The 23,660-nt window shown below is 41.5% G+C and overlaps 1 protein-coding gene across 3 annotated transcripts in view; it reads right to left on the bottom strand.

The window, feature by feature from the left end:
* TPP2 (tripeptidyl peptidase 2) overlaps nucleotides 1–23,660 on the bottom strand; it is a 67,467-nt gene that overhangs the window by 10,584 nt on the left and 33,223 nt on the right. For 2 of the 3 annotated variants that reach the window (XR_011071023.1, XM_068526725.1), the window contains exons 10-25: nucleotides 23,472–23,571; nucleotides 21,760–21,908; nucleotides 19,551–19,666; nucleotides 18,848–19,016; nucleotides 17,974–18,131; nucleotides 17,583–17,659; nucleotides 15,532–15,638; nucleotides 13,392–13,546; nucleotides 12,122–12,238; nucleotides 11,782–11,882; nucleotides 11,090–11,186; nucleotides 10,036–10,173; nucleotides 8,456–8,700; nucleotides 8,118–8,196; nucleotides 6,140–6,178; nucleotides 471–622 (exon numbers count right to left, since the gene is read on the bottom strand). Coding sequence is in view for 2 of the 3 variants with exons in the window: in XM_068526725.1 (XP_068382826.1) it covers nucleotides 471–622; nucleotides 6,140–6,178; nucleotides 8,118–8,196; nucleotides 8,456–8,700; nucleotides 10,036–10,173; nucleotides 11,090–11,186; nucleotides 11,782–11,882; nucleotides 12,122–12,238; nucleotides 13,392–13,546; nucleotides 15,532–15,638; nucleotides 17,583–17,659; nucleotides 17,974–18,131; nucleotides 18,848–19,016; nucleotides 19,551–19,666; nucleotides 21,760–21,908; nucleotides 23,472–23,571 (1,999 nt within the window). In the remaining variant the exon portion in view is untranslated. The remainder of the gene's footprint in view (nucleotides 1–470; nucleotides 623–6,139; nucleotides 6,179–8,117; nucleotides 8,197–8,455; nucleotides 8,701–10,035; nucleotides 10,174–11,089; nucleotides 11,187–11,781; nucleotides 11,883–12,121; nucleotides 12,239–13,391; nucleotides 13,547–15,531; nucleotides 15,639–17,582; nucleotides 17,660–17,973; nucleotides 18,132–18,847; nucleotides 19,017–19,550; nucleotides 19,667–21,759; nucleotides 21,909–23,471; nucleotides 23,572–23,660) is intronic. The other variant, XM_068526726.1, reaches the window with a different exon arrangement.

The raw sequence follows: 23,660 nt of genomic DNA, 5'->3' as shown, positions 1-23,660 counted from the left end.
TGAACTTTTGTAGATATTCTTAAATAGGTGTTTCTCCGTTTGCTGTCTGTCCTTAGGATCACTTCCAGAGGTTTAAAAAGGTTGTTTTAAATTTGCTCGTAATCAAATAGTAACTGGAAAACCAGGACACAGTATCACTCACCTGCTACGTGTATAAATACAGAGACAACTAAACAGGACAATGATTATCTTTGGAAAGGGGGCAAAAAGTGATTTATTTTCTCTTTTGTACCTTCCAATAAAATTCTCTTCCAAGAGCAGGTCAGAGTAAGGATTAAAATTTTAAAAATTCTTATCACAAAAGGGAATTAAAGACTAAATATAATTACAAGAAAATTGAAGAGCACTTGCAGGCCTATCCACTGTTAACATTTCTGAATATATACAGCCTTTGCATACACACACCATATTGTAGTAACTGGGAAAATAGAAGTAAACGCTTAGAGGATTAAAATTCATTTAAAACTTACTTTGTCATCCACTGAATTTTAAGATCTCGTAATGCTTCAGTAAACTCTTCTTTTAAATCTTTCTCTTTTTCTGAATCTTTTTCTTTGTCTTTGCTGCCATTCTTAGTCTTTGTTGGTGGAGATATTAGGTAGTAATGAACGGGGATTACATCCTGTGAAAAATGAACGTGGAGAGAGTCTTAGATTAACATGCTTAATTTTCCTTATTTAAAAATCTTCAATAGCCGAACAGCACGTAACATCGGCTGCACTTGAGCGGTACTACACTGTATTTCAGATTCTAAGGGCCAAAAATACATCTAAAGTTCCAATCTGAGATCAAAGTAATTTTCTCCCAAACTTTAAAGCTCATGCTTCTAATAACTCCTTTAAAACAAGGAAATAAGAACAAACTTTTCTCCACTTAAGTGTTATTTGGTATTCTCAGTTTTACTTGACAGACTGACTACAAAAACGTACTGAGCTTTCACATTTTACATCTGAGAAGAGAAAATAATTAAATTTTAAAGAAAGAAAGAAAAGATCCGCTTTTCTAATTAAATTTAAAGAGAAATTTCTTTCTTCATTCAATCCACAGGACTTACTGAGCTCCCGCGGTGTGCAAGGGTAATAGCTCCGAAGAGGTGAGGGACAAAGCAGACAAGGGCCTTTCACCCTCTGGGAAGACAGCCAACAAACGCGTAGGTAAATAAACAACTTCAGGAACGACACGTGATATGAAGACGACAGAACAGAGTAAGGGGACAGAGCGTTGACAGGTGGGTAAGGGGGGGGACCCGCGCAGACCAAGTGGTCATGGAGACACTCTGCGGAGCCGATGTCCGACCTAACGGAGCCTCAGTGACCTCAAGGAATAAACCGCAGTGAACCTGAATAACCAAAATGCGGAGAGGAGGAGACGTGCGGGTACGAGACGAGCACCTGCAGAAACCTGAGGGGGGCGCAGCAAGCGCAAGGTGGGGTTCTGAGAAAGGGCAGCGGCCACAGTAAGCAAGCAGGGAGGACAGAGTACGGGCAAAAAAACACAGGTTTTATTCTAGGTGCCACAGGAAGAGCTGTATGCAAGGCAGTGACACGATTAAGGATCTTTGCTCTTTGTTTAATAACTCTGGATCCTGTATGGATTAAACACTTTGGGGTTTTTTTTTTTGTTTTTGTTTTTTAATAACTCTTGATACTACGTGGAGAATGGATGACAGAGGCCAAAGTGGAAAAAGAGAAAACGAGTTGGGACGCAGACCCAGGTGTCCCGACACTGCCTGGAACTAAAGGACAGGCTATAGAAAAGGAAGCAATAAACGGACATGAGATGTCCCGGGAAGGCAGGACCGATGGTGGTTGCTGGTGGTATTTAAGACGAGGGGCTGAATGAGACCAGCAGGGGTGGGGAAGGGGGAAAAGAGCAAGCCCAGGAGTGGTCCAAAGCTTTCCACTGCGGAGGGAGAGCCTGAGGTCACGGCAGCCCCGGGGAAAAGCCAGCATGAAGATCGAGAGTGGCCGGCTAGTGACAGCTTGCTGAAAGGCGGCATCAGGTGGGAGAAGTAACTGTCAAACCTGACAGCACAGCGGCCGCTGATCACCGACAGAGCAAGGGCGGCAGGGGAGGCTGGCGGGGGTGGGGGGGGAGCAGGGGGCGGAGAGTAAAGGCCGAGTGAGAGGGAGATGAGAAGTAAATAGGTATGGGTGGTCCTTTTGAGAAGTTTTGCTTTAAAGAGAGCAAGTGTAACTACACCTATTTGTGTCTATTTTATTAGCAAGTGAGTCTTGTGAAAAGTAATGCAGGATCTGGGAAATGAAATCACCTGTTATAGTTGCTAGATCCGTTTCTGGCACAGTAACTAGGTGTCCCCAATTAAATCATTATTTATTAAGACAATTTCTAAAACTCTATCTTTAGGTTTATATTAAAAACGCTGCTAAACTTAAAATCTTGTATTTGTTTTAATTAACAAAGTTTCTAAAATTGGAACAAATTACACTATCAAAATTGTTAAGGCCCTCCATCACATAATTTCAGAAAAAAACTCTGCACAGGTTGAGTCACAAACTAGTACTGGCCCCATCTTCCCTGAGGTGTAAATACTACACAAATATGTCCATTTTAACAATTTTCACAATTAAACTTTATTTGGGGATATAACAGTAAATATAAGGAGCTACTGTTGTCGTAGCTCTAATAAAATAGTAACCACCATTTCAGTACAACCCATTTAAAGCGCAGAAAACCACTGGTGGAGGAGAACCGCAGAGAGCCTTTCTTAGCCGTTTGAGCACCACTCTCCCCTGAGGTCAGGCGGCGAGTCTGCAAGCGCAGGTCTTCAGTAAAGCGTGAGCCTGGGAAGGGGAATCAGCCCTCCCGTGGGCAGCCTCCTTGCGGTCCCTGCCACCCATCCTGCGCTCCTTCTCGAGGTTTACTCTGCTAGGGGGACGCTGCCCTGAGCGTAAGCCGAGTTAAAAGGGTCTGCAACATTGAGTGGGTAACTGACCACCAAGTTCTCAGGGTAACAGCCCACTTCAGCGTCCTCTGTTTAGCAGAGACAACGCACCTAAGCATTAAAGGTGTAAGTGGCCTCCAACATTTACTCTGTTAACAGGGCCCCACTTCCTTTGCAGTCAGGCTCCTGCGCCGCCCAGTGTGCTGGAACGTGCCTGCACCTGCGTTCACTGCGGGCACCCCCCTGCTGTCCCCTCCTCCTCGCCTGAGCAGGGAGAGGGACACACTTCAGGAGGCCAGGTCTCTCTGTTGTGAGGCAATTCTTCCTCTGAGGCTCAGAGGTTAAGGCATTTGCTGAGAAGTTTTAGTAAAGAGAGAAAACAGAACTGAATTGAAAGTGAACAATCCATTAAACTTAATCGATGGTCAACAATGAACTCTAACAAAGATCTGCAAATAGAGAGAAACCAGATGTAACAGCAGCCATAAACTATCCCTAAAAATGCAAAAGACACTGGGAGAGTTAATGATGAATGGCCTTGGGGTGGGGGTGGGGGGACCAAGATTTTGTAATCGGCATTTTACATAGTAAATCTGTACCAAATTAGTAATCATAAAGGCTGGTGTTATCCTATAAAATATTTCAGGACAAGAGCTGCTTCTTGTTACTAAATATTATGGACACGGTAGTTTTAGTCCCCAACCAAAAGAGACATGAAGTTATTTTTCACTTATTTTATCATGGTCATCTGTTCTTTTTGTCAGTAAGTACTTTTACAACTCAACTTCTCAAGGGCTTAGCATAGGGTCCATTTAACAGAAATGATTGTGTACCATTAAATCATAAGAAATCTTGATTATGATTTAAAAAGACAGTCAAAGAAGACTCTTCAGAGCAGAAATACTACAATATAAGCTCTCTATAGCAGACACTTAACAGTAAGCATATTTTTTAAGAAAAAAATTACTCCATTATTACAAAGTATTTCAACAGTGTTTGAACTGAATGATATTTAGAAAATCAAATCTATCTGCCAAACCAATAACTATTTAACATACCACCATTTAAATTTCGGTTCAAAACATAATACCCTTAGCTCTTATATGATTAAAAACTATAAATTCAAAATTTTAATATCTTTACACAAACTAAAATAGCTATTTAAAAAATTAATGTCATATCTGAGTGCTATTTATGTTAAAAATAACTATATTCTTTCGTATTACAATGAACTTAAAAAAGGGTAACATACATTTTCAACTCAAAAGTCACTGAAACCCAGAGGACAAATCCATTGAGGATTATGTGTACAAAGTTGGTATTTTGTTCAGGCAATAAAATTATATATTTTGTAATGTGACTATAAAACTATATAAAATAACGATTATTTTTAAAACAAGAGCTTCACGTGCACTCGCACTGAAGATGGGGAGAAACGGGAGGAAGTGACTCCAGCTGCCCAGCTCTAGAAGCTTCACTAACCGTCAACTAACAATAACGTTCCTGTTCATTTGATAGTTTCCCATCTCAAATAATCTAATACAAACCAAAGGCACCAAAACTCCACAAGATCCACCAAACAACACAATAGAAAGAAAAACCCCAGCTCTGCCTTCGGGACGTGCACCTTCTTTTTAGTAGGCTCTGAGAATGCCTGCTCCTCATTCTCTGAAGCAGTGGCTTTCAGGCTATTTTCAAAATGAATCAAAGATAATCTGTGCATAAAATGAAATTACAGTTTTACGAGTCTGATGAACGGACATTTTCTGTTTTTATTCTGTTTTTGTTTTAATGCTGGTTAAGTTCCATTAAATGAAGTTACATGGCCTTCAAATGGGTAAAGACGCTCAGTTGAGAAATACGGTCTACAGAGAAGCCGATATTCCTTTACCTGGGAAGATAACCCCCAGTGGTGTATTTTGTTTGCACAAAGTCTTTACCACTACATAATCATATAGAATTTTAGAGGTCATTTTAATAAAGACATTTTATCTATTATAAAATGGTGGCCCCCAGTTTCACATCACTATGAATTAAGAAGCACTGAATTATCTTTTGTTTCTTCTTAAAACACTAATTCTTGCCCTGCAGTGCTCCCTGCACGCAGGAGAGAAGTCACTATGATGACGAATGACGTCAGCAGGTCAACAGGCAGGTTTATTTTATAGTTTCAAAATTGTGCTTTTTGTTAAAAAAGCACCTATGCCAGAGAGCTCATCAAATATGTATCCCTTTCTCTAAACTAGACCTGAAGTACCATTTTTCAAATTAAATTTGGCTCCAGCAGTCAATCAGAGATTGTCAGGTAAGCTGCAGAGAAGCTGCTCGGATCACCTACTAGTTACGGTCGTACAAGCTGCTCCTGCTCTCAGTGTAAGTTGTTTTTTTTTTAAGATTTAGTTCTTTTTAATTATTTATTTATTTATTTATTTATTTATGGCTGTGTTGGGTCTTCGTTTCTGTGCGAGGGCTTTCTCTAGTTATGGCAAGCGGGGGCCACTCTTCATCGCGGTGCGCGGGCCTCTCACTATCGCGGCCTCTCTTGTTGCGGAGCACAGCCTCCAGATGCGCAGGCTCAGTAATTGTGGCTCACGGGCCCAGTTGCTCCGTGGAATGTGGGATCTTCCCAGACCAGGGCTCGAACCCGTGTGCCCTGCATTGGCAGGCAGATTCTCAACCACTGCGCCACCAGGGAAGCCCTCAGTGTAAGTTTTAATGTGGGGCCAGCAGTCCTCATTTCTGTTTCTGCTCCGCCCACTGCCCTTTCCGTCTCTGCCTTTCCAGGACGCAGAAGATGCAAGAGCAGGAAAAAAAACTTCACTTTAAACATTTTAATAACATTTTATTAATCCAATCATCCAATTTAAGAATGACTTTAGACTTCAAAAATAATTGTTCTGTCATATATAGCTAAAAAAAATCATTCACCTTTCTATAGGATTTTAGATATGCCAAAGTTCAAATATTATTACTTGGTCATACCTGCAGTAAGAAATGAATAGCATTAACATGTTCTCTATACACATATAAACCAGGGGTCTTCAAGCAATTTATGGTAGGAAAAAAAACTTTAAGAAAGCAGTTTGTCAACACCGCGCTATACTGCAGAACTTAAAGAAAGGAAACTCAGGGAGAGATTTTTTTAAAAAAAAGATAATAGTGACAGAAAAAGAAGTTTAACTAATATGCAAATAAGGCTTTAAGACATCTTTTTAAAGAACTGACAATCAGTACCTTTTTAAATTTTCCTTGTCGTTTTGCTGCAGACTGCCCCTGGGAGTTAGAACGACATTCTGTAAGAAAACATGCGTAATCTACACAGGATGGAGATAACCACCTCTGTCTATTTTTCTGCCAGTTTCCGTCCCACCTGTATGCGTCACAGTACTTAGAAGGGTCAGGTCTGTCATCAAAATGGCAGGCTTTTAAAGAAAGCAATACTGCCACTTTCTTTTTCTTTTTTTTTTTTTTTTTTAATAAAAATGCACTCAAACGTGTTCTTCCTAAGGGTCAATGTTTTTCAGCTTTTTATTTCAAAAGTTTGTAGAGCAAAATTCATTAGTTACCCAAACAGTTTTGAGAACATTAAATTTAGGTGACGGTCCGCAAGAGTCAGACGTTCAAGGCTGTCACAACAATCACACACGCCCATGCACTAGAAACAGCATCGTTCGAGGTAACTGGGAATGTCAGAGAGGAGCGAGAGGGACAGTTACCTTCCCAGCTGCCAGAACCGCAAGGAATGCGCCACGACTGAGATCCGGTGAAATAAACAATGTGCTGGGAATTATAATTAACTCTATAGCTTTAGGTTTTCTCAAGAAAATCTACCCTGGTAAGTAATAACTATAGTCAACCCCACCTGTTTATAATTTAATTTCACAACGGCCTCTTAAAGAATGCAGCCAGGAAGCAGTAACTATCTCTGAATTGCTGAAAGCATACTTCTAATAACAGTGCTCTTCTGCTCTCTTACTCATCACAGGCAGTGGACACTTCAGAAGCTATCTGCATGAGAAGCCTCACTGTCGAAGCCCCATAGCAGAGGCAGCAATATTTCCCATAGCGGAAAATGAAACCTACTTAAAAAGACCTAGACCAGGACTTCTTAAATCAGTGCACCTATGAATTCCAGTAACTACTGATTCACTTCACATTCTACTAAGGCTATATTATACTGAAGTACTTATAATTCATACTAAAGTACATATAAGCAGATAGTACGGACTGAAATGAGACTCAAGAAATGTCAGGGCACACGACTTGTTCCAAGCACAAAGTCCTACGTGATGACTCTCCTATGACAGCGAATAAACCATCTTTGGTTCAACAGCGGTTAAGACATGAGAATCCTTGTGAAGAGGTTTGAGTTCTATTCATTTTGATAACAGCACTTATAAATTCCAGAATTAGGTGGCAGACTTACTTTGTAAGAACTAATGCTAAAGAGAAATGCAGAACTGTAAGAATGACAACTTTTACTGTCATTGAGCTAAAATGACATTATGACAGAGGGTGATAGATTTATATAAACACTATTCTCACAATAAATTTGTAATGAAAACAGATGGAAAAACTAAAACAGGTACTATCAAACCATAACAATTATCTCTAAAATATAACAACCAGAAACATGTTTTTAACAAAAAGCACAATTTTGAAACTATAAAATAAACCTTAATGCCAAAAGAAATAACTACCTTGTAGTTAACTACATAACTACACAAAATTCCAATAAGAGAAAGATCTGTACAAGTGAAAAATACTGTTTATTAGTAGTAATTGTCCTGACTGGTTTTTAGAAGTCACCCAAGAAGATCTGATTTATTCCTATATCCACAATATTATGTTAGTTAAAACTCTATAAATTCTCTAATTTTAAAAACATCCCATTCACTTAAGCCAAGTTTGATCTGGATCTACATATTTCACGGGAAGTTCAAGTATATTAGCTGTGCAAGGCAGAACAGGTTCAAGGCCCAAGTACTTAGGCTTGGGAAAAAGAACACTAAATATATAAAAATACAACCAAATATTAATTGACCTTTACTAGCAACTTGGGGAAAAAAAACTATTAAATTTCTTTTTCCAGAGAGATCTTCTCTTTTACTCATTCTGAAATGTAGAATTAATTTCCATTTTTAAGGAAATGGAAATTTTGGAACAGGCACTTTTCAGTGTAAAAAAAAAAAACAAAAAACCTAATACTTACAGCTTTCTTTCCGAGTTCGGTCTTTGACAACGTTAAGGATCCTGCAAGGTAGCATCCAGGTCCTGCCCCTTTAGGTATTCTAATAAGAAGATTCAAAAGAGGGGAAAAGGAACAAAAAAGAAAGTTTCACAAAGAGAATTAGGGGGAAAAACATCAAAACAATTGCATTCTGAAATAATTTTCGTAGCCAAGATTTCAAAAACCAAAGGGAGAAATAACCTTAGTCTAAAATGGCAAATGACAACACAGTTGTCAGTGTAGCCTAATATTATAAACTAGCATTTAAGGACTACAGAGGATAAGATGGAGAGTGAGTGTTAAGCAGCGTTATCACTTACTTGTCATCAGGTAAGGAAGTAACAAAGAATGGCTGGTTATATTTGGGTGGTAATGTCAAGTTACTTGATTTCTTCTTTCCTAGAAGTGCAAGACTATGATTTTCATGAATATCTAAGCTCAAGGTATTAGACAACCTATGAGAAACAATAAATGGAAGATCTTTAAGACGTTCCAAATCACTGATTTGCTCATGACGAATCTGTAGTCGAATTGTATAATCTCCTTTCTCCAGTTTCAAAGAATACTATAAAAGAAAAACAACATTTGGGAAAAGTAAGGTTTAGCCACATGAACGAAAGTTACAGTAAGAGGATAAATAGTAAGAATTACCACTTACAGAGTGCTTACAGTATGTGAGGTACAGTGCAAGTTACGACACACACATGACACGCACACAACGTCCCGACTGGACGTCAAGTGAGCTGGCCAAGGTCACGTCCAGAGCAGAGGATAAGGGAGCTGAAGGCAGCCAAGCCCTCAGCCCTCAGCCCTCAGCCCTCCCACAACAATAGGCCACTCCTAGGCACCCAGCTGAATCAGCATCCGCTCAAGACTGGAAAAGGCAACGACTTTCTAGTTCCTGGGTCTTCACAGGCACGGATAAAACGACACCAAGAACGAGCAAAACTGAGGTGCTGTGTACTATCTAAGACAGACACACACACGGGTCTGGATACACATGACTGGTAACCTTTAGATCATAACCACCATGCCACGCCCGTTTACTGCAGACGGGAACGACAGGGAGCCAGTGGAGACACAGGAGTACAGATCTACCACGCTCCACCCAGGCAACCTGCTCAAGAGGACGGAACGCTGCATTCTGCAGCAGCAGTTTCTTCTGAGATTTTAAAAGCAACCAAAGGAATGGCTGCAATAACCCAGTCTGTACTGAGGAGACGTGCCAGGGCCTGGCTTTGAGGAGAAAAAGGAAACCATTCCTTGAACGACTAACTGAAAACCCTGCGTAAATTATTTTTATTATTTAGCATAAAATTATAAAGGTTACAGGAAATAGCTCATTTCTCTGTCACAGTCTTTCAATCAGGGATAAGATTTCTATAAATTATACGATTAAAAGATTTTTTTCCCTTCCAAATGACAGTGCCAGGCACAGTCCTTGGCATATAGTAAGTGCTCACTACACGGTTGACCAAGAAGAAACATATTTCAAAGTTCTAATAAACTGAAGATACTTGGCACTGCCGTTGTGCTCTGGATCCAGTTCAGACCTGGGATCACTTCAAGGCGCTCACATATCCCGGATGATGTGCTTTCACCGTTCAGATAGGGGCAAGCACTGGGTAGGAAGGAGAAATACTAAAAATAAAAAGCTCTGCTGGCCGGCGTCTGCGAGCATCCCCCTGGCCCTCCTTTACCCCGAAGCCGGAACCAGCCCAACCGTGGGGCTGAAAAGCTGTCACGGTCTGTCCTGCAACAGACAGCTGAGCTGCTAGCCGTGTGTCCAAGTACTAAACGCACAACCACACTGGTGTTTAAAAAGCAGGCACGTTACCAGAGCAAGAATCCGGGCTTCATCAGCTCAAGAAACAGCTCCTGTTAATTCTAAAAATCATACCTGATGAGGGTAAGCATCGCCGGAACCCATCTGTCTTTTGTTCTGGTCAAATATAATCCACAGCTGGCTGTCAAATTCTGATTCGTACAACAATTCACAAAGCAGGGGGCAGCTTGGAGTCACTTCCCCACTCTTGGGCTGTGGGGGGGAAAAAAAAAAAAAAAAAAAAAGAATGATTATTTGATGTGGTTTATATGATTTCTAATGTAGATCTGTAATATTGCTATTGATCAGACTTTTACATTAAAAGTATTAAAAATATTTTCTTGTAGTAACCAATTTCAAAAATGCAGAACACATCCAGGATTTCGGGACTAATAAAAGGTACTTCTCTTTTACAAGGTTTAAAAAACACAAACCTAGCTAATTGTATTCATTACTAAAGCAATACCTATTCTTCAGGACCCCTAATTAACTGGTTTTTTAATAAAACTAAAAATTTCTTTATAAAGTTGAAATTAGACAATCCACTAAAATCAATCATCTCCCCAACAGTAATTCATATTATGCTTCAATAAGAGTTTTACTAAAATCTTACTGATCCTCCATAAACTTCCATCTTATTTTTATGCCCGTCTCAACCACCTTTACCACCCATTCAACCAGGAGCTATTCTGATGTCTCACTGTGCCAACACCTGCTTCACAGAGAGCAATCAGGCCTGGTTCCATAATCAGAAGGCATCTGGCTTTGACAAGACATCAAACCAGTGGACAGCTATCACAGAACAGGCAGGTGTCAGTGATTACAAAAACTAAGGCTCAAAGGCCAGGTCACCACTAAATTAGAATCTGTGACTGCAGATCTGAATGGTACTTAGATCGTTCTATATCATAATTTCCCAAAGAATAATTCTAAATTAACCAGGGTTAATTACTTGTTTCTATTTCATATATATGTATGTCTCACACACACACACACACACACACACACACACACACACACACACACACACACACACACACTGAATACACTGTCCTTCCATTTTTGATTTTATGATTCATAGAACACAAGAGTTCTTTGTAAGGGTATACTTGGTTACACAAACACTTACTTGATGAAAGTTGTAAGTCAGGATCATCTCATAAAGTTGACGATTGTTTGGCAAAACGTCCCTTGATCCTAAAGGTTTTGTTTTTGCACTCAGTGGGCTGTAATCAGACAATTGCATAAGAGTTCATTTAAATGAGAGAAAACTATAATCAGCAAAATCTATATCATATCACAATAAATGACAAATGAGCATTCCTAGACGCTGTCCTTTTCCGTGTATTTTGTAATATTTTAATCATTAACTTATATAATTCTTTATTGACTGAACCACAGCAATACACAGTTAAATTTTGCAGTATTACAAAGGTAATCTTCTCGTGATAAAAACATTTTCAACCATCAACTGACAGTCTCAACAGAATCAGATCCCAGGACTAGGTGACAATCCCTCACAGTGCTGAAGGACAGGGTTTGACCGCAGACAGCCCTGCCCTCGTCACGGGATGGGTCCTGCCAGGTGCCACAGCAAGGGCTCTAGGCACATGTTACTTAAAGCCAGAAGCTGCTGCTGCGGCTGCCTCTCAGAGACCCGCCGGGTTCCCTGGGCTGGAAAGTCATGAACTGAATTTTCACGTCCAGCACTCACATGATTAAAAATAAAAGAGACCCTTTCCAAAGAGTGAAGAGACGCCCATCCCCCCACCCCCGTCACACTGATACCCAACATTTGCAGCCCTAAAACATTGAAGATACCGCAGTGTTTGGACCCAGCTCTTCAAAGTTATGCAGGGAGCCAGATCTTCATATTTCAAGGAGGACTGAACATCAAAACGGTTGATTCCTTCTGATGCGTGCTACAAAGGATATTTATCAAATTAGTTTCTCAAACTTTACTGAAAACAAACTGCATTTTTAAACAATACTTGGACCTAAATGTGTCAAACACAAAGTTTATAAGCACCCATGAACAAAGACTATTGTTATTTCCAGAACCATAGGTAACCTCCCCATTAAAATGTAAACCCAACCATTGAAATTATTTCACAATAACACAAATAACTGACATTAAAAATGATGGCAATGTGGAACTTACAATGTTTAACTGAGGAGCAGTACATACTATCCCATGAAAAGAAACGGTATAATCGATATTGACATCACTAAGACTTGCCCACCAACGAGCAATGCAAAACTCAATTGCTTTCCCACCCTGCAAAGAAAAATGAAATTAAATTATCAATGCGTAAATCACAGAACATAAATAGGTGTTTCAAAGCAGTTCTATGCTTTCAAACTTTTCCTATTTGTACAGCAGGAAAATTCACAGAACCTTATCATTAGCTATGCTTGAAGTTACACAAATCACAGTTGCTGAGACAGAGTGCAGGTATTTAAATACACAGTTATTTACTCATGATCCTAAACTGCTTGTCGTAAGAGGGCTGAGGTAGCTTCTGAAGTACATGTAATAAAATAATGGTGAAAACAAACTGGAATAAAAACTTGGGACCAAAGGAAAAATAATTAAGAACAATGACAAGAGAAGGGGTATGACAGCTTTGTGAGGCATATTCAATAGCCACAGCTGAGTTTTGGGCTCAAGAGCTGCCTGGCAACCAAAGCCAAATGAAATTATGGTCACTCGTATCTTTCTTCCTATTAAAAAAATTAAAAACAAAAGCTGTTCTTTGAACACTGAGTTTTAAATTAAGTTTTCTAGTAATCAGTGCATTAGAAAGTTTAAAGTGAACCATGTTACTCTCTAACACATACAAGGACACAAGTCAAAGTTATCAGAAACATAAGAGATACAGGAAAGATGAGGCAGCCATCTGAAAAAACTAAGTAGCAAGTTCAAGAAAGACCATCAGTGCATTCACCTTCTAGAAGGAAGGGCTGGGCACCATTTCTAACACTACAGACAAGCCTGGCGAGCTGCCACACTTGAAGTAATTTGTAGGAAGGAGTAGCAGTTTCACCTACACAGCAAATTAACCTCATGGATTCTTAACAACAGGGCATTAATAAAATAACTAAAATAAGTAGAAAACATGGAGAAAAGTCTTAAACATGGATATAATCTACTGTACGATGAGGAGACAATCTCAACCAGGGTCCACTTTGTGAGGCGTCAGCATCTAGCAGACCAGCACTTTCCTAAGAGATAAACATTTACCTCGACTTGGTCGCAAGTATCCTAGTAAGACGACCTATCTTCCCACGTTATTCCGCGTTAATAAAATATACAGTCCCAATGTGCTCTGAATACAAACTATAAAATCAAATTCAAATACTCAGTCTTAGCCCACACCCAGAAAGAAAGGAAACTGTTTCAGGATTCCAGACTGTTAATTAAAACTTACTAAGACAGGAAAAGCTTCAGTCAGCGTTCCTTTCTCTGGAAGGGAACAAAACTTATAGAACTCATGACTTCGATAGGCTCTCTGCTTCACAAGCTGCACCGCATGAAGAACAAACTTGGCAGACACCTCAGAAGAACAGGAGCACACCGTAACTTCTACGACGAGAAGGGAAGAAGCAACATTTTAACTGACAAGATTTAAAATGGACACAAAAGGGCTTTCATAATGCCTACTTTGGGGGAAATACAGTATCAAGAGAATGAAATGATATATTCAAATGAAATCTGCATATTTCCTTAAAAACAGTGAACTGACAGAGTATTAATAAAGATGAGAGGGTAGAAAATTTAGCTATGGAAAATAAATAAATCAGGACTAAAATAAGCAACCGCTATGCTGCAAACAGCAGGAAACAGCAAGCTGTCCACAGATGGACACACAATTATCCTAGTCAGGTAATTTTTTAAATCCCTCCCTCCTCTGTTACTAAGTTCAACCTTTCCTCTTGCTTTAGCTAAAAACCCGTCAATTCTTGGTAAAGAGGGTATTAATTTTAGAAACCTCTATTTGTTAGCATGCCTAAGTTCCATTAGTATCCATTTATCCAACTTCACTGGTAACTTTTCCTAGTCTCTCGCTCTTGGTTTATCTCCACTGTTTGCTTCTGGAAAGTATGACTATCAGAACTACATATGCTTAGCCGTGCTCTGCGGCGGAGCTGGAGATGAGCCAGGATCACCGTGAAGCCAGGTCAGCAGCTTATCTAACGAATACCTGGCCCTGAGACAAGGAACTGAAGCAACGCTTAATTCTCTGCTTCACAAGATCAAGTGGTCACAGGGCTCTGGGAACCTAATCACTTGCTAAGAACACAGAATCTAGTGTTATGACAATATGTCTAAGTATTTGAAATAGGAATCATCTGTAGTACATTTCTTTTTTTTCCCTGCTTTGACTCTTCCCCCCCCACCCCAGTTTTACTGAGAAACAACTGACATATAATATTTTCAAGTTCAGGGTGTACAACGTGATGATTTGGCGAATATGTATATGTTATGAAACAATTATCACAATAAGGTTGGCTAACACATCCATCACTTCACACAGGTACCAATTTTTTTGGGTGGAGAGAACATCTAAGATCTACCGTCTTAGCAAATTTCAAGTATACAATCCAGTATTATTAAGTACAGTCACCATGCTGGACATTAGATCCCTCAAACTTTTTCATTTTATAACAAAGTCTGTACCCTTGACCAACATCTCGCCCACCTCTCCACCTCCCACAGTATATATCTAATCAAAGACTGCTAAATGCTCTGAGCTACTTCTATTCTGGATGATCTGATCACTTCTTATTAAAAACAAAAAACAAACAAACAAAAAAACCAAAGAACTAATTATTTTCAATACCCAACCTAAACAAATCATAATTAGGGCATTATAATCACTGACACTTACCAGACATCATGTTCAATATGAATTAACTATATAGATCTTTATTCTTTGGTATGATTAGCGCCCGTTTTATTAGAGTTAGATGTTACACAAGCATTGGGCCTATGTGAGTGGAAGCCCTGAGTTGTACCACGATGCAACTCTGACTCTGATCGTGAACAGAGAAGGCATTATTCTGAACCAAATTAAAATCCGGACTATTAAGACATCTTAAGATAGCCTAGATCGGCGGTCCCCAACTTTTCTGGCACCAGGGACCAGTTCCGTGGAAGGCGATTTCTCCGTGGACTTGGGGGGGTGGGGAGGGTTGGTTGGGGATGGATGGTGCAGGCGGTAATGCGAGCGGTGGGGAGGGAGCGGCAGATGAAGCTCCGCTGGCTCGCCCGCTGCTCACCTCCTGCTCTGCGGCCGGGTTCCTAACAGGCCCCAGACCGCTACGGGTCCGCAGCCCAGCGGTTGGAGACCCCTGGCCTAGACAGATGACTGACGTATGAGCCAAGGCAAAATAGGACTAGATCTTTAAAAAGGTTTGAACCTAATAGCAAATCTAGGGTGCCAGACACCTATTACTGTTGTGAGAAAAGTCTACTGCAGATATATGAACTTTACATGGTCATAATCAGAGCAGAGATAGAATGCACATAAAGGTAAATGGGCAAGACAAGACATTAATTTTACTTACCAGCCCATGTTGCACCCTCAGGAACCTCAATAAAATGCCTTCGAATTTGACCAGGTTTAAAATGTACATCTGTCAAGGCTAGATCATAATGGGTTGATTCATTTACTCTGAAAATTAGTAAAAATAAATGATTAAACATGACACTCTCATTCAAAAAGCTTTAGATTTTAAGCCCATTGGTACTCTAGATTTCAACAGTTCACGAGAAATGAACACAGGGAGTTAAAAGCTGGCAACAAAACAGTACGCACAATGTCATCTCAGTTTTGCAACATGTTAGCAGAGATACACTGTGGAGATGCTTTTTCCGCTTTTTACTTGTTTGCTTTATAATTTGTCTGAAGTCAGACACACAGCTCCCTCTTTTTTGGTTAAAGGAATTCTACAACATTCACAGGATTTTCCAGTTACCAGAATCTGGACTATTGTGAGTCCAAAATATTAAAATCAAAAGTAATGTTTTGTGCCACTGATACTGCCTTATAGTTGAGACTGATATTTAAATTTAATCTCTTTCGTAGCTTCAAAATGCACCCATGCCATAAATGACACAGTGAAGATGAGAAGGTACTTCCATAGCGTTTTTGTAAGGGATCGGTGAAACATAAAGGTCAAATGTATAATTACCCAACCCAGAAACCTGAAGTACATACGTACTAAGGACAAACTCTAGTCAGTATGACAAACATTTAATGAGTGCCTACTATACCTGAGGCACCGCTATAGGTGCTACAATTACAACAATGAATATAATGTTTTCCTTTTCCCCAGCCAATCTAGTGGGGACGGAAAACCCAACAGGGACGTTGAACGTAATATGCTCTGGGGAGACAGGAAGCGTTAGTGGAGAAGATGCAAGGTCCCTGGTTCACAAGGAGCGGTCAGGGAAAGCTTCCTGAAGAAGATGAGGTCTCAGCCGACTCCTGAATCTTGTACATTACCTTGTCGAAGTTCCTACAGGACTTACAGGGAATATGCGGCTGAGAATTTAACTGCTCTGCAAGTTTTTCACGTGTGTGTCACCTGTTACCTCCTCAGTTTCATCCTGTGTTTCATATGGGCTGAGACCTACTGCATATTAACTATTACTGTGCAACTAACTCAATGGAAGCTGTTAACTCAGAGTTCTCTATCGTGTCCAGTACTCTCATCTCCATCTTGCCCTTCATGAACTGAATGATTTGTTTCGTACATTCTGTACAACGGGCTCCATATGGGGTCACGTAAGATGCAGTCCCCGCGTCTCCCGTGGGCTCACAGTCAGATGGGGTGAATTAAAAATGACAAGACACTCGCGAAAGTCTGTACCACAGGCACGTGAAAAGCGCCGTGAAGCAGCAGGGAGGGACTCCCTCCGCCCGGAGATGACCAAGAAGAACACGCCTGGTCATTAAGTTAAGGGACAGGAAACTGAAGCCAAGAAGCCAGCTGTGCAAATGCACCCGTCCTGAGGAAACCGGGGGGGTCAGCACTGGTGAGCTCGTGGAAACGTGTCATCTGGTGACGGAGCCGCGGCAAACACTGGCTGTGAAGCGCCACCGTTTGCGATTTCAAGGAGCACGACCCTTGGGCACGCCGCTGAGGTACTTTATACAGGAAGCAGTGGGATCAGATCTCCCGGGTAGAAGACAAGATGGAAAGGGAAGAGTCTGGAAACGAGGAGATAACAGTAATGCCAGAGATAAGGGGGGAACGTGGGCCGGGGGTGGGAGGGGACAAAGTCATTGTCAAACACTGCAGAGGCATCAGGCCGGATGAAGGCTGAAACAGCCTCTGAATCAGGTGTCAGGAGGGCGCCGCCAGCCTGGTGGAGGGCGGGTGACAGATGCCATCCTGGTGGAGGGCGGGTGACAGATGCCGTCAGTTACCCTCACCGTGAACAAGGAACACCGTGACTGACTACGCACCACCCTGAACGTTAATCAAGGAGCAGAACCAAAACCCAGTCACCTGGTTCTGGCCTATGGATCCTTTAAAAGTTCACCCCACTTCCATCAACAGCCATTACATAATTACACGTAACAGCAAGCTGTCGGTAGCTGGGCACTTACTTTGCTGCAACAGCTGCAGTGATTGGGACTCTGAACAGAGGGCCTGCGTTAGGCGATGCTATATCATAGCCACACACCTTGAAAAAGGAATAAGTGTCAGTATCCATAAACAGACTTTTTTAAAAAGAGAAAATTAAAAAAAAAAAAAAAAAAAAGGGTGAATCTACTCAGAGAATAAATTAATCTAATATTAAAATGTAAAGGTCCTAAGTACAAGTTGGCATCCATTTTCTGATGTCAGGCCACATAATTAATGGCAAACAGCCTGGACAAATACACGCATGACCACCCCTGACTTACTCAGACTAATGGGGAAATGGACTGCTACACAAAGACTTCTACACATTTTAAAGACTACAGAAAGTAAAAATGAAGATACCCCGATAAATACCTCTGTATAATGCAATCCTTCTCTTAAGCCCCTGGGATCCACACGTATGTTTATGTGTCTGCATTGATTCATGAGTTCCAAATGGCTGGGACACTGAACCCATGATGAATTCGAAGTTAAAGCTAAATGAAGCTGAAGGGATATTTTCTCAGAGTTTTCTGGAGTTAAAAAGACCAAAAAGTAAAGATTAGTTATTTTTTCCTTTTCTTCCATTTTAAAACATTCTGTCGTCTGTCAAGAAAACTCCGCAGATAAATGTGGTTGGCTGTAAAATGCGGTAGGCACGGGCTCCCGAAACACAGCTTACATAAAACAGCCACAGAACCTCCCTCACACTTATTTTAGGATGCTCGGAATCCATTCATGTGTTCCCCCAACACGGCTACAACCTCAACACAAACCATTTTAGTGAGTATTTTTCATCACTGCATACAGTTAGCAGAATCTGACTAAGAGAAAAGACTCCTAAGTTTATGGTGATGACCATTTTGTTTACACTCGTTGAGCTGGGGTTCTCCTGGCCACTTCTGCTTCCCACTCTCCAACCAAAAACTCTGTCTTACACCCAAGCAGTAAAAGTGGGAAAGAAAAGGAATTTGATGCTTTACTATCCACAATTTAATAAAAGCTCCAGGTCCCTGAAGGCCCATTCTACTGTTTTTCTGGTAGTCACACTGCTAACTGAATTGCCACTGTATCAGGATCCCTAACTGCCATCAGTGTCCCCTACACCTCTATGAAATACAAAATAATAACATTGTCAATTCCTGTCTTCTCTTTAGAACATTAGCCTAAACAGCATTTCTCTATTGTGGTACAATTCATTCAAAGCATAAATGTGAGCACATCAGCTTACTGTCCGGTTATTACTCACCAGTATTTTCTGGAAATACAGGTTCAATGCCAACACCGTGATCTGAAGGTGCAGCCACCTGAACAGGATCTCGGAGGTAGATGCCACGGTTATTTCCAACAGTAACAGTGAAACCTAATTTATTAGCAAATGATGTATTCTGAACGAGGTAGTCATAGGCTTTATCAACCTAATTAAGAGAATACAAACAGTAAGATATACACGGCTGGGTCAAGAAAGTACTTTATCGCAGATCACCAATTCCTTTTCCGTTGTAGCAAAGTACAAGCAAAAAGTCAGTTTCTCCATCCGCCTCTCTGACCTACACGGAAACCCCATTTAGGAGGGCAATTCTACCTCACTGGCCAAAACACTGGTCTAGCCACTGGACTCGCCTTCCACTCCACCCTCTGTACTCCCAAGTGACGAAGCTAGGAAACCTCCACATGCCGTGACGACTGGCCGGCTTCTGCCCTCTGCTGCTCTGCCGTGAACTCCACCCTCTACGTGCCCTACGTCTATTACGTTTCTCCATCTTAGCCCCACAGATCTGTCTTAAGTACAAAGTTTGTTTTCATACCCTCTTTGCTTACAGTTCAGAGACTACTCTGGCATATAATCAATCAGAAAAACTCAATCGTCATTATAATAGGAATATTATCCAGTAATCACTAAAATACTATCCTGCTGATTTACAACCCGTTTTTCGTACAAACGACAATACCTGAATAATACCGTGTCCTTGGGCAAATACTTCTATATTGTCAGCCTTCACTGCAGTGTTTTCGAGAGCTCTTCTGACTGAATGAACCGTGTAGTCAACATTATTAGCTTTCAGACCTAAAAGCCAAAAACAGAAAACCAGAAAGTAGTGTCCATCAGGTGAGCTGGTTACTTGAAGCGCTCTCCGCTCACTAGTACGGATAGCGCGTACATCCTCTGGTTTTAACGTCTTGTGCTTCAACAAGCACTTTTAAATCTTTTTTTATTAAAAAAACCAAAACACCAAAAAACTGACAAACAGTCTGACTCAAGCTGCTTGGGTTAACGCAAAGACTTCATTCAACGAAAATTCCTGTGCGCCCACTAGGCAGCGGCGTGAACGCGGGCTCTGCACTGGGAATGTAAACGTCTGAGCAAGTACCAAAAGGCATCGAGTGACACCTTCCTTAGAATACTGCTGGTCAAACAACATGGTCACTGGCAGAAGGTCTCAACCCGGGTGCCCATTATAAACAGCAAGAGTACTGAAAGGAGCCAGAAAGATGCTGAGGTCCCGCTGCAATTAGATCAGCACCTTTGAGACCGGATCCCAGGCATGGGCACCGATTAGAAGCTTCCCTGGCAATGCCAGGGAGCAGCGAGGCTGGGGCTGACTGTCCTCTGGGAAGGATGCGGCGGCGCCAAGCTGTTCACCTTCCGATAACGACTGCTGTTAGAGGTGCAAGATGAGTAAGAGCGCACCCCTGTCCTCTCCAGAACGGAACACGCAGACACTCAGGAGAGTGAGCCCTGAGCAAAACAAACATGGAAACGCTACGGCGCTGAGAGCCAGTCAAGAAGGTGACCGTTGTGTCAGTGAGAATCCACGAAAGGGTGACACTCCATGAGAACAGATGCGTGAGTCGGTATCCTTAGTAGTGTCTATCAGAGGAGACACAGGGAACACACAGGCCGAGACACGGCAGAAAGGAGCTCCAGGCAAAGAGAGCAGCGTGCCACAGACAAGAGGCGCGAGCGGCCCTGAGATACTCGGTGAGGCTGACAGGACCAGGAGTGTGGGTGGAGAGCCCGGGACTTGACCAGAGGGACGCTGCTGGGGAGGGATCTTCATGGCCACCGGGCTGCCCGGACGCTGAGCCCTCGTCAGGGCCGACGCCCTCCCGTCCAACACCACGGCAGCCTCTCGCACGCCAGCCTACCGCCCCGTCCGCTTCGCTGGCTCCGTGCCAGTATTCACTGTCTTCTCACATGTAACAGAAATCATTTTTTATTTTGTTCACAGTCTGTTTCTCCTCCAACTTTAACATCAACTCCACACAGGCAGGTATTTTTGATGTTCTGTTCACTAATTTAGCCCCAGAGCTAAAATAATGCTTAAGAGTCATTAATACCCAATAAATACGCTTGCTGAATGAGTGAATACACATTCAAATCATTATCATCACATAAACTAGTATCCACCTTAAACTTTACTTTGGGCCAGGACATTGCCAGTTGTACCACATTTTCTCACCCTGAGAAATTCAGAAATTAAAAATATCTGCCTGGGCTTCCCCGGTGGCGCAGTGGTTGAGAACCTGCCTGCCAATGCAGGGGACACGGGTTCGAGCCCTGGTCCAGGAAGATCCCACGTGCCGCGGAGCAACTAGGCCTGCTCGCCACAACTACCGAGCCCGCGCGTCTGGAGCCTGTGCTCCGCAACAAGAGAGGCCGCGATAGTGAGAGGCCCGCACACCGCGATGATGAGTGGTCCCCGCTCGCCGCAACTAGAGAAAGCCCTCGCACAGAAACAAAGACCCAACACAGCCATAAATAAATAAAATAAATAAATAAATTAAAATATATATATATATATATATATATATATATATATATATATATATATATATATGTATGTATCTGCCTGAAATAAGAGAAATTTATTCAATTACTTTTCACGGCCACAATCTGACTTCATTTTATGCTATGAACATGAAATTGTCTAGATACTTCACACCTACTTAACTAAGCTTATAAATAAATCATGCACTTTAGAACCAGGACCAAGATGAAATATAAATGATACTTTTAAAATCCGTTCTATCATGGTACTTCTATCTTATTAAGAAAAGTAACGTAACTGTGGCTGAAGTACACGCGGAACAGCCGACAACTCACTGTCGCTTCACTGGGAAGCTGAGCAACGGCTGTAAGGTGAGCCACGTGGTTACCTGACAGAATCAGGGCGATGCCTCCGCACGCGTTGGGAGAAGACATGGACGTCCCGTTCATGAGCTGAGTTCCGCGCAGCGTCCAGTTGGGAACAGAGGCTATGGCGCCCCCGGGGGCGCTGATGCTCACTCCAAGGGCCCCGTCAGCACTGAACGAAAGCAGTTAAGAGTCGGCTTACGACGGTGGACACTGGATACACAGGGCCTTTGCAAAAAGGCCACCGGCCAAATAAATCACAGTACAACACACGAACCATCCGCAGTCACGGCTATTTTGCTATTACGCAGCAGTTGTTTCCCTCATAAGTAGACAAAACGTCTGTGTGTGTGTGTGTGTGTGTGTGTGCGCGCGTGTGCGCGCGTGTGTGCGTGTATGCGCGCGCGTGCGCGTATCTGGGCTTACACGTGGCAGGCCATAGCATCAAGTATGTTTTATATAAGGACAGTAAATGAGTGTCACTGCTCAGACGCCTGATGAATGTACTTTACTCGTCTGTAATAAGCAGAAGCACCCTCTAGTCTACAAAGTCTAAAATAGCCCTGTCCAGGAGAAGCATGTGGGACACACATGGCATTTAAAGTTTTCTAAAAGCCATATTTAAAAAAAGCTAACAAAAAGATGGTTTACTTAATTTTAGTAACATATTTTATTTAATCCAACATATCTAAAATATTATAATTTCAACATGAAATTGATAGGAAAAAATGAATTAATTTACATTCTTTTTTGTACCAAGTTTGCAAATCTGGTGTTCATTTCATACTTGCAGCACAGCTCAGTTCAGACTCTCGTGTGACCAGTGGCTGCCACGCTGGATCGAGCCAGCAGGGTCTGCTGAGTTAAAGCCCGCAGAGTTCACCATCGCATCGTCACCAAGCACCAGCTCAACAACTACTGCTGTTCCTGGCTAGGAATATTGAGGCTATTTGGTTTCACATTTTAACAGAGAACTGAAAGCAATGCAAACAACTCCTGTAACGGGTTGGTAGCAGCCCTTCTGGTGACTATCTTAAAACAAATATTATTGGGTAAATATCTGTTGACCTGTAAAGATGTTCTCATTGTATTACCCAGTGACAAAAGTAGGTTATAAAAGTGCCTGAGTAGCGTGTGTTTCCACTTACGCACACGGCAGTGACAAAAAGATGCTCTTCGAAATCTGACCCATACACACGACAGACGATGAGGTTTAGGGTGATTCCCACTTTTCTCTTTGCACTCTCTATGCTGTCTACCAATGTTTGCACTGAACCCTGATATCTTGTAACCGGAACAAATAACTGGGAAGACTCATGAATTCTGACTACTTCCTTACTCTCTATTAATTTTCCACTAGTCTGTTAAAGTGGCTGATCATAAAGCATTTCTGGTGTTGGAAAGTGTTCTAAAAATAGGTTCCATAAAACGTAAATAGAACTTTCATTGAAATAAAAAAATAAAATTTTCCTTATATAAACCTTACATATTCTTAGTGAAGGATTGTAGACATGGGCGTAAAATTTATAACAGAATAGTTATGTCATACATCTAACAATGAAGTAACTGTAATTTATTTCTTTAATTACCTGTTTCCCTAAAACGAGATTGTTAATCAAAATGAAAATGCAAAAACCAATAGAAAGAACTGGTAAAATGACCAAAACTCTGCCCCTCCCCACCATGCAGTTTAACAAAATATTTGTAACAGTCCTCTGTACTATTCTCAACCTACCTGGGGCCTCTAGAAGACCATGTGTACTGATTTGCAGGTAATTTCTCTCTCAGAGAATACTCGGCAACCATCATGTCAGGAGAAACGTAGGCACCAACACCTGTGGAGTGGATCCGGTCATTAACAAAAGGACACAAGACAGGGACCCCGATTCTAAACCCACTGCCCCCTCGGCTGTGTGACCCTGGT

Source organism: Eschrichtius robustus, chromosome 18 (assembly GCF_028021215.1).
Source record: "Eschrichtius robustus isolate mEscRob2 chromosome 18, mEscRob2.pri, whole genome shotgun sequence".
NCBI classification, from domain to species: Eukaryota; Metazoa; Chordata; class Mammalia; order Artiodactyla; family Eschrichtiidae; genus Eschrichtius; species Eschrichtius robustus.
This window is presented reverse-complemented; position numbering and strand designations above follow the sequence as displayed.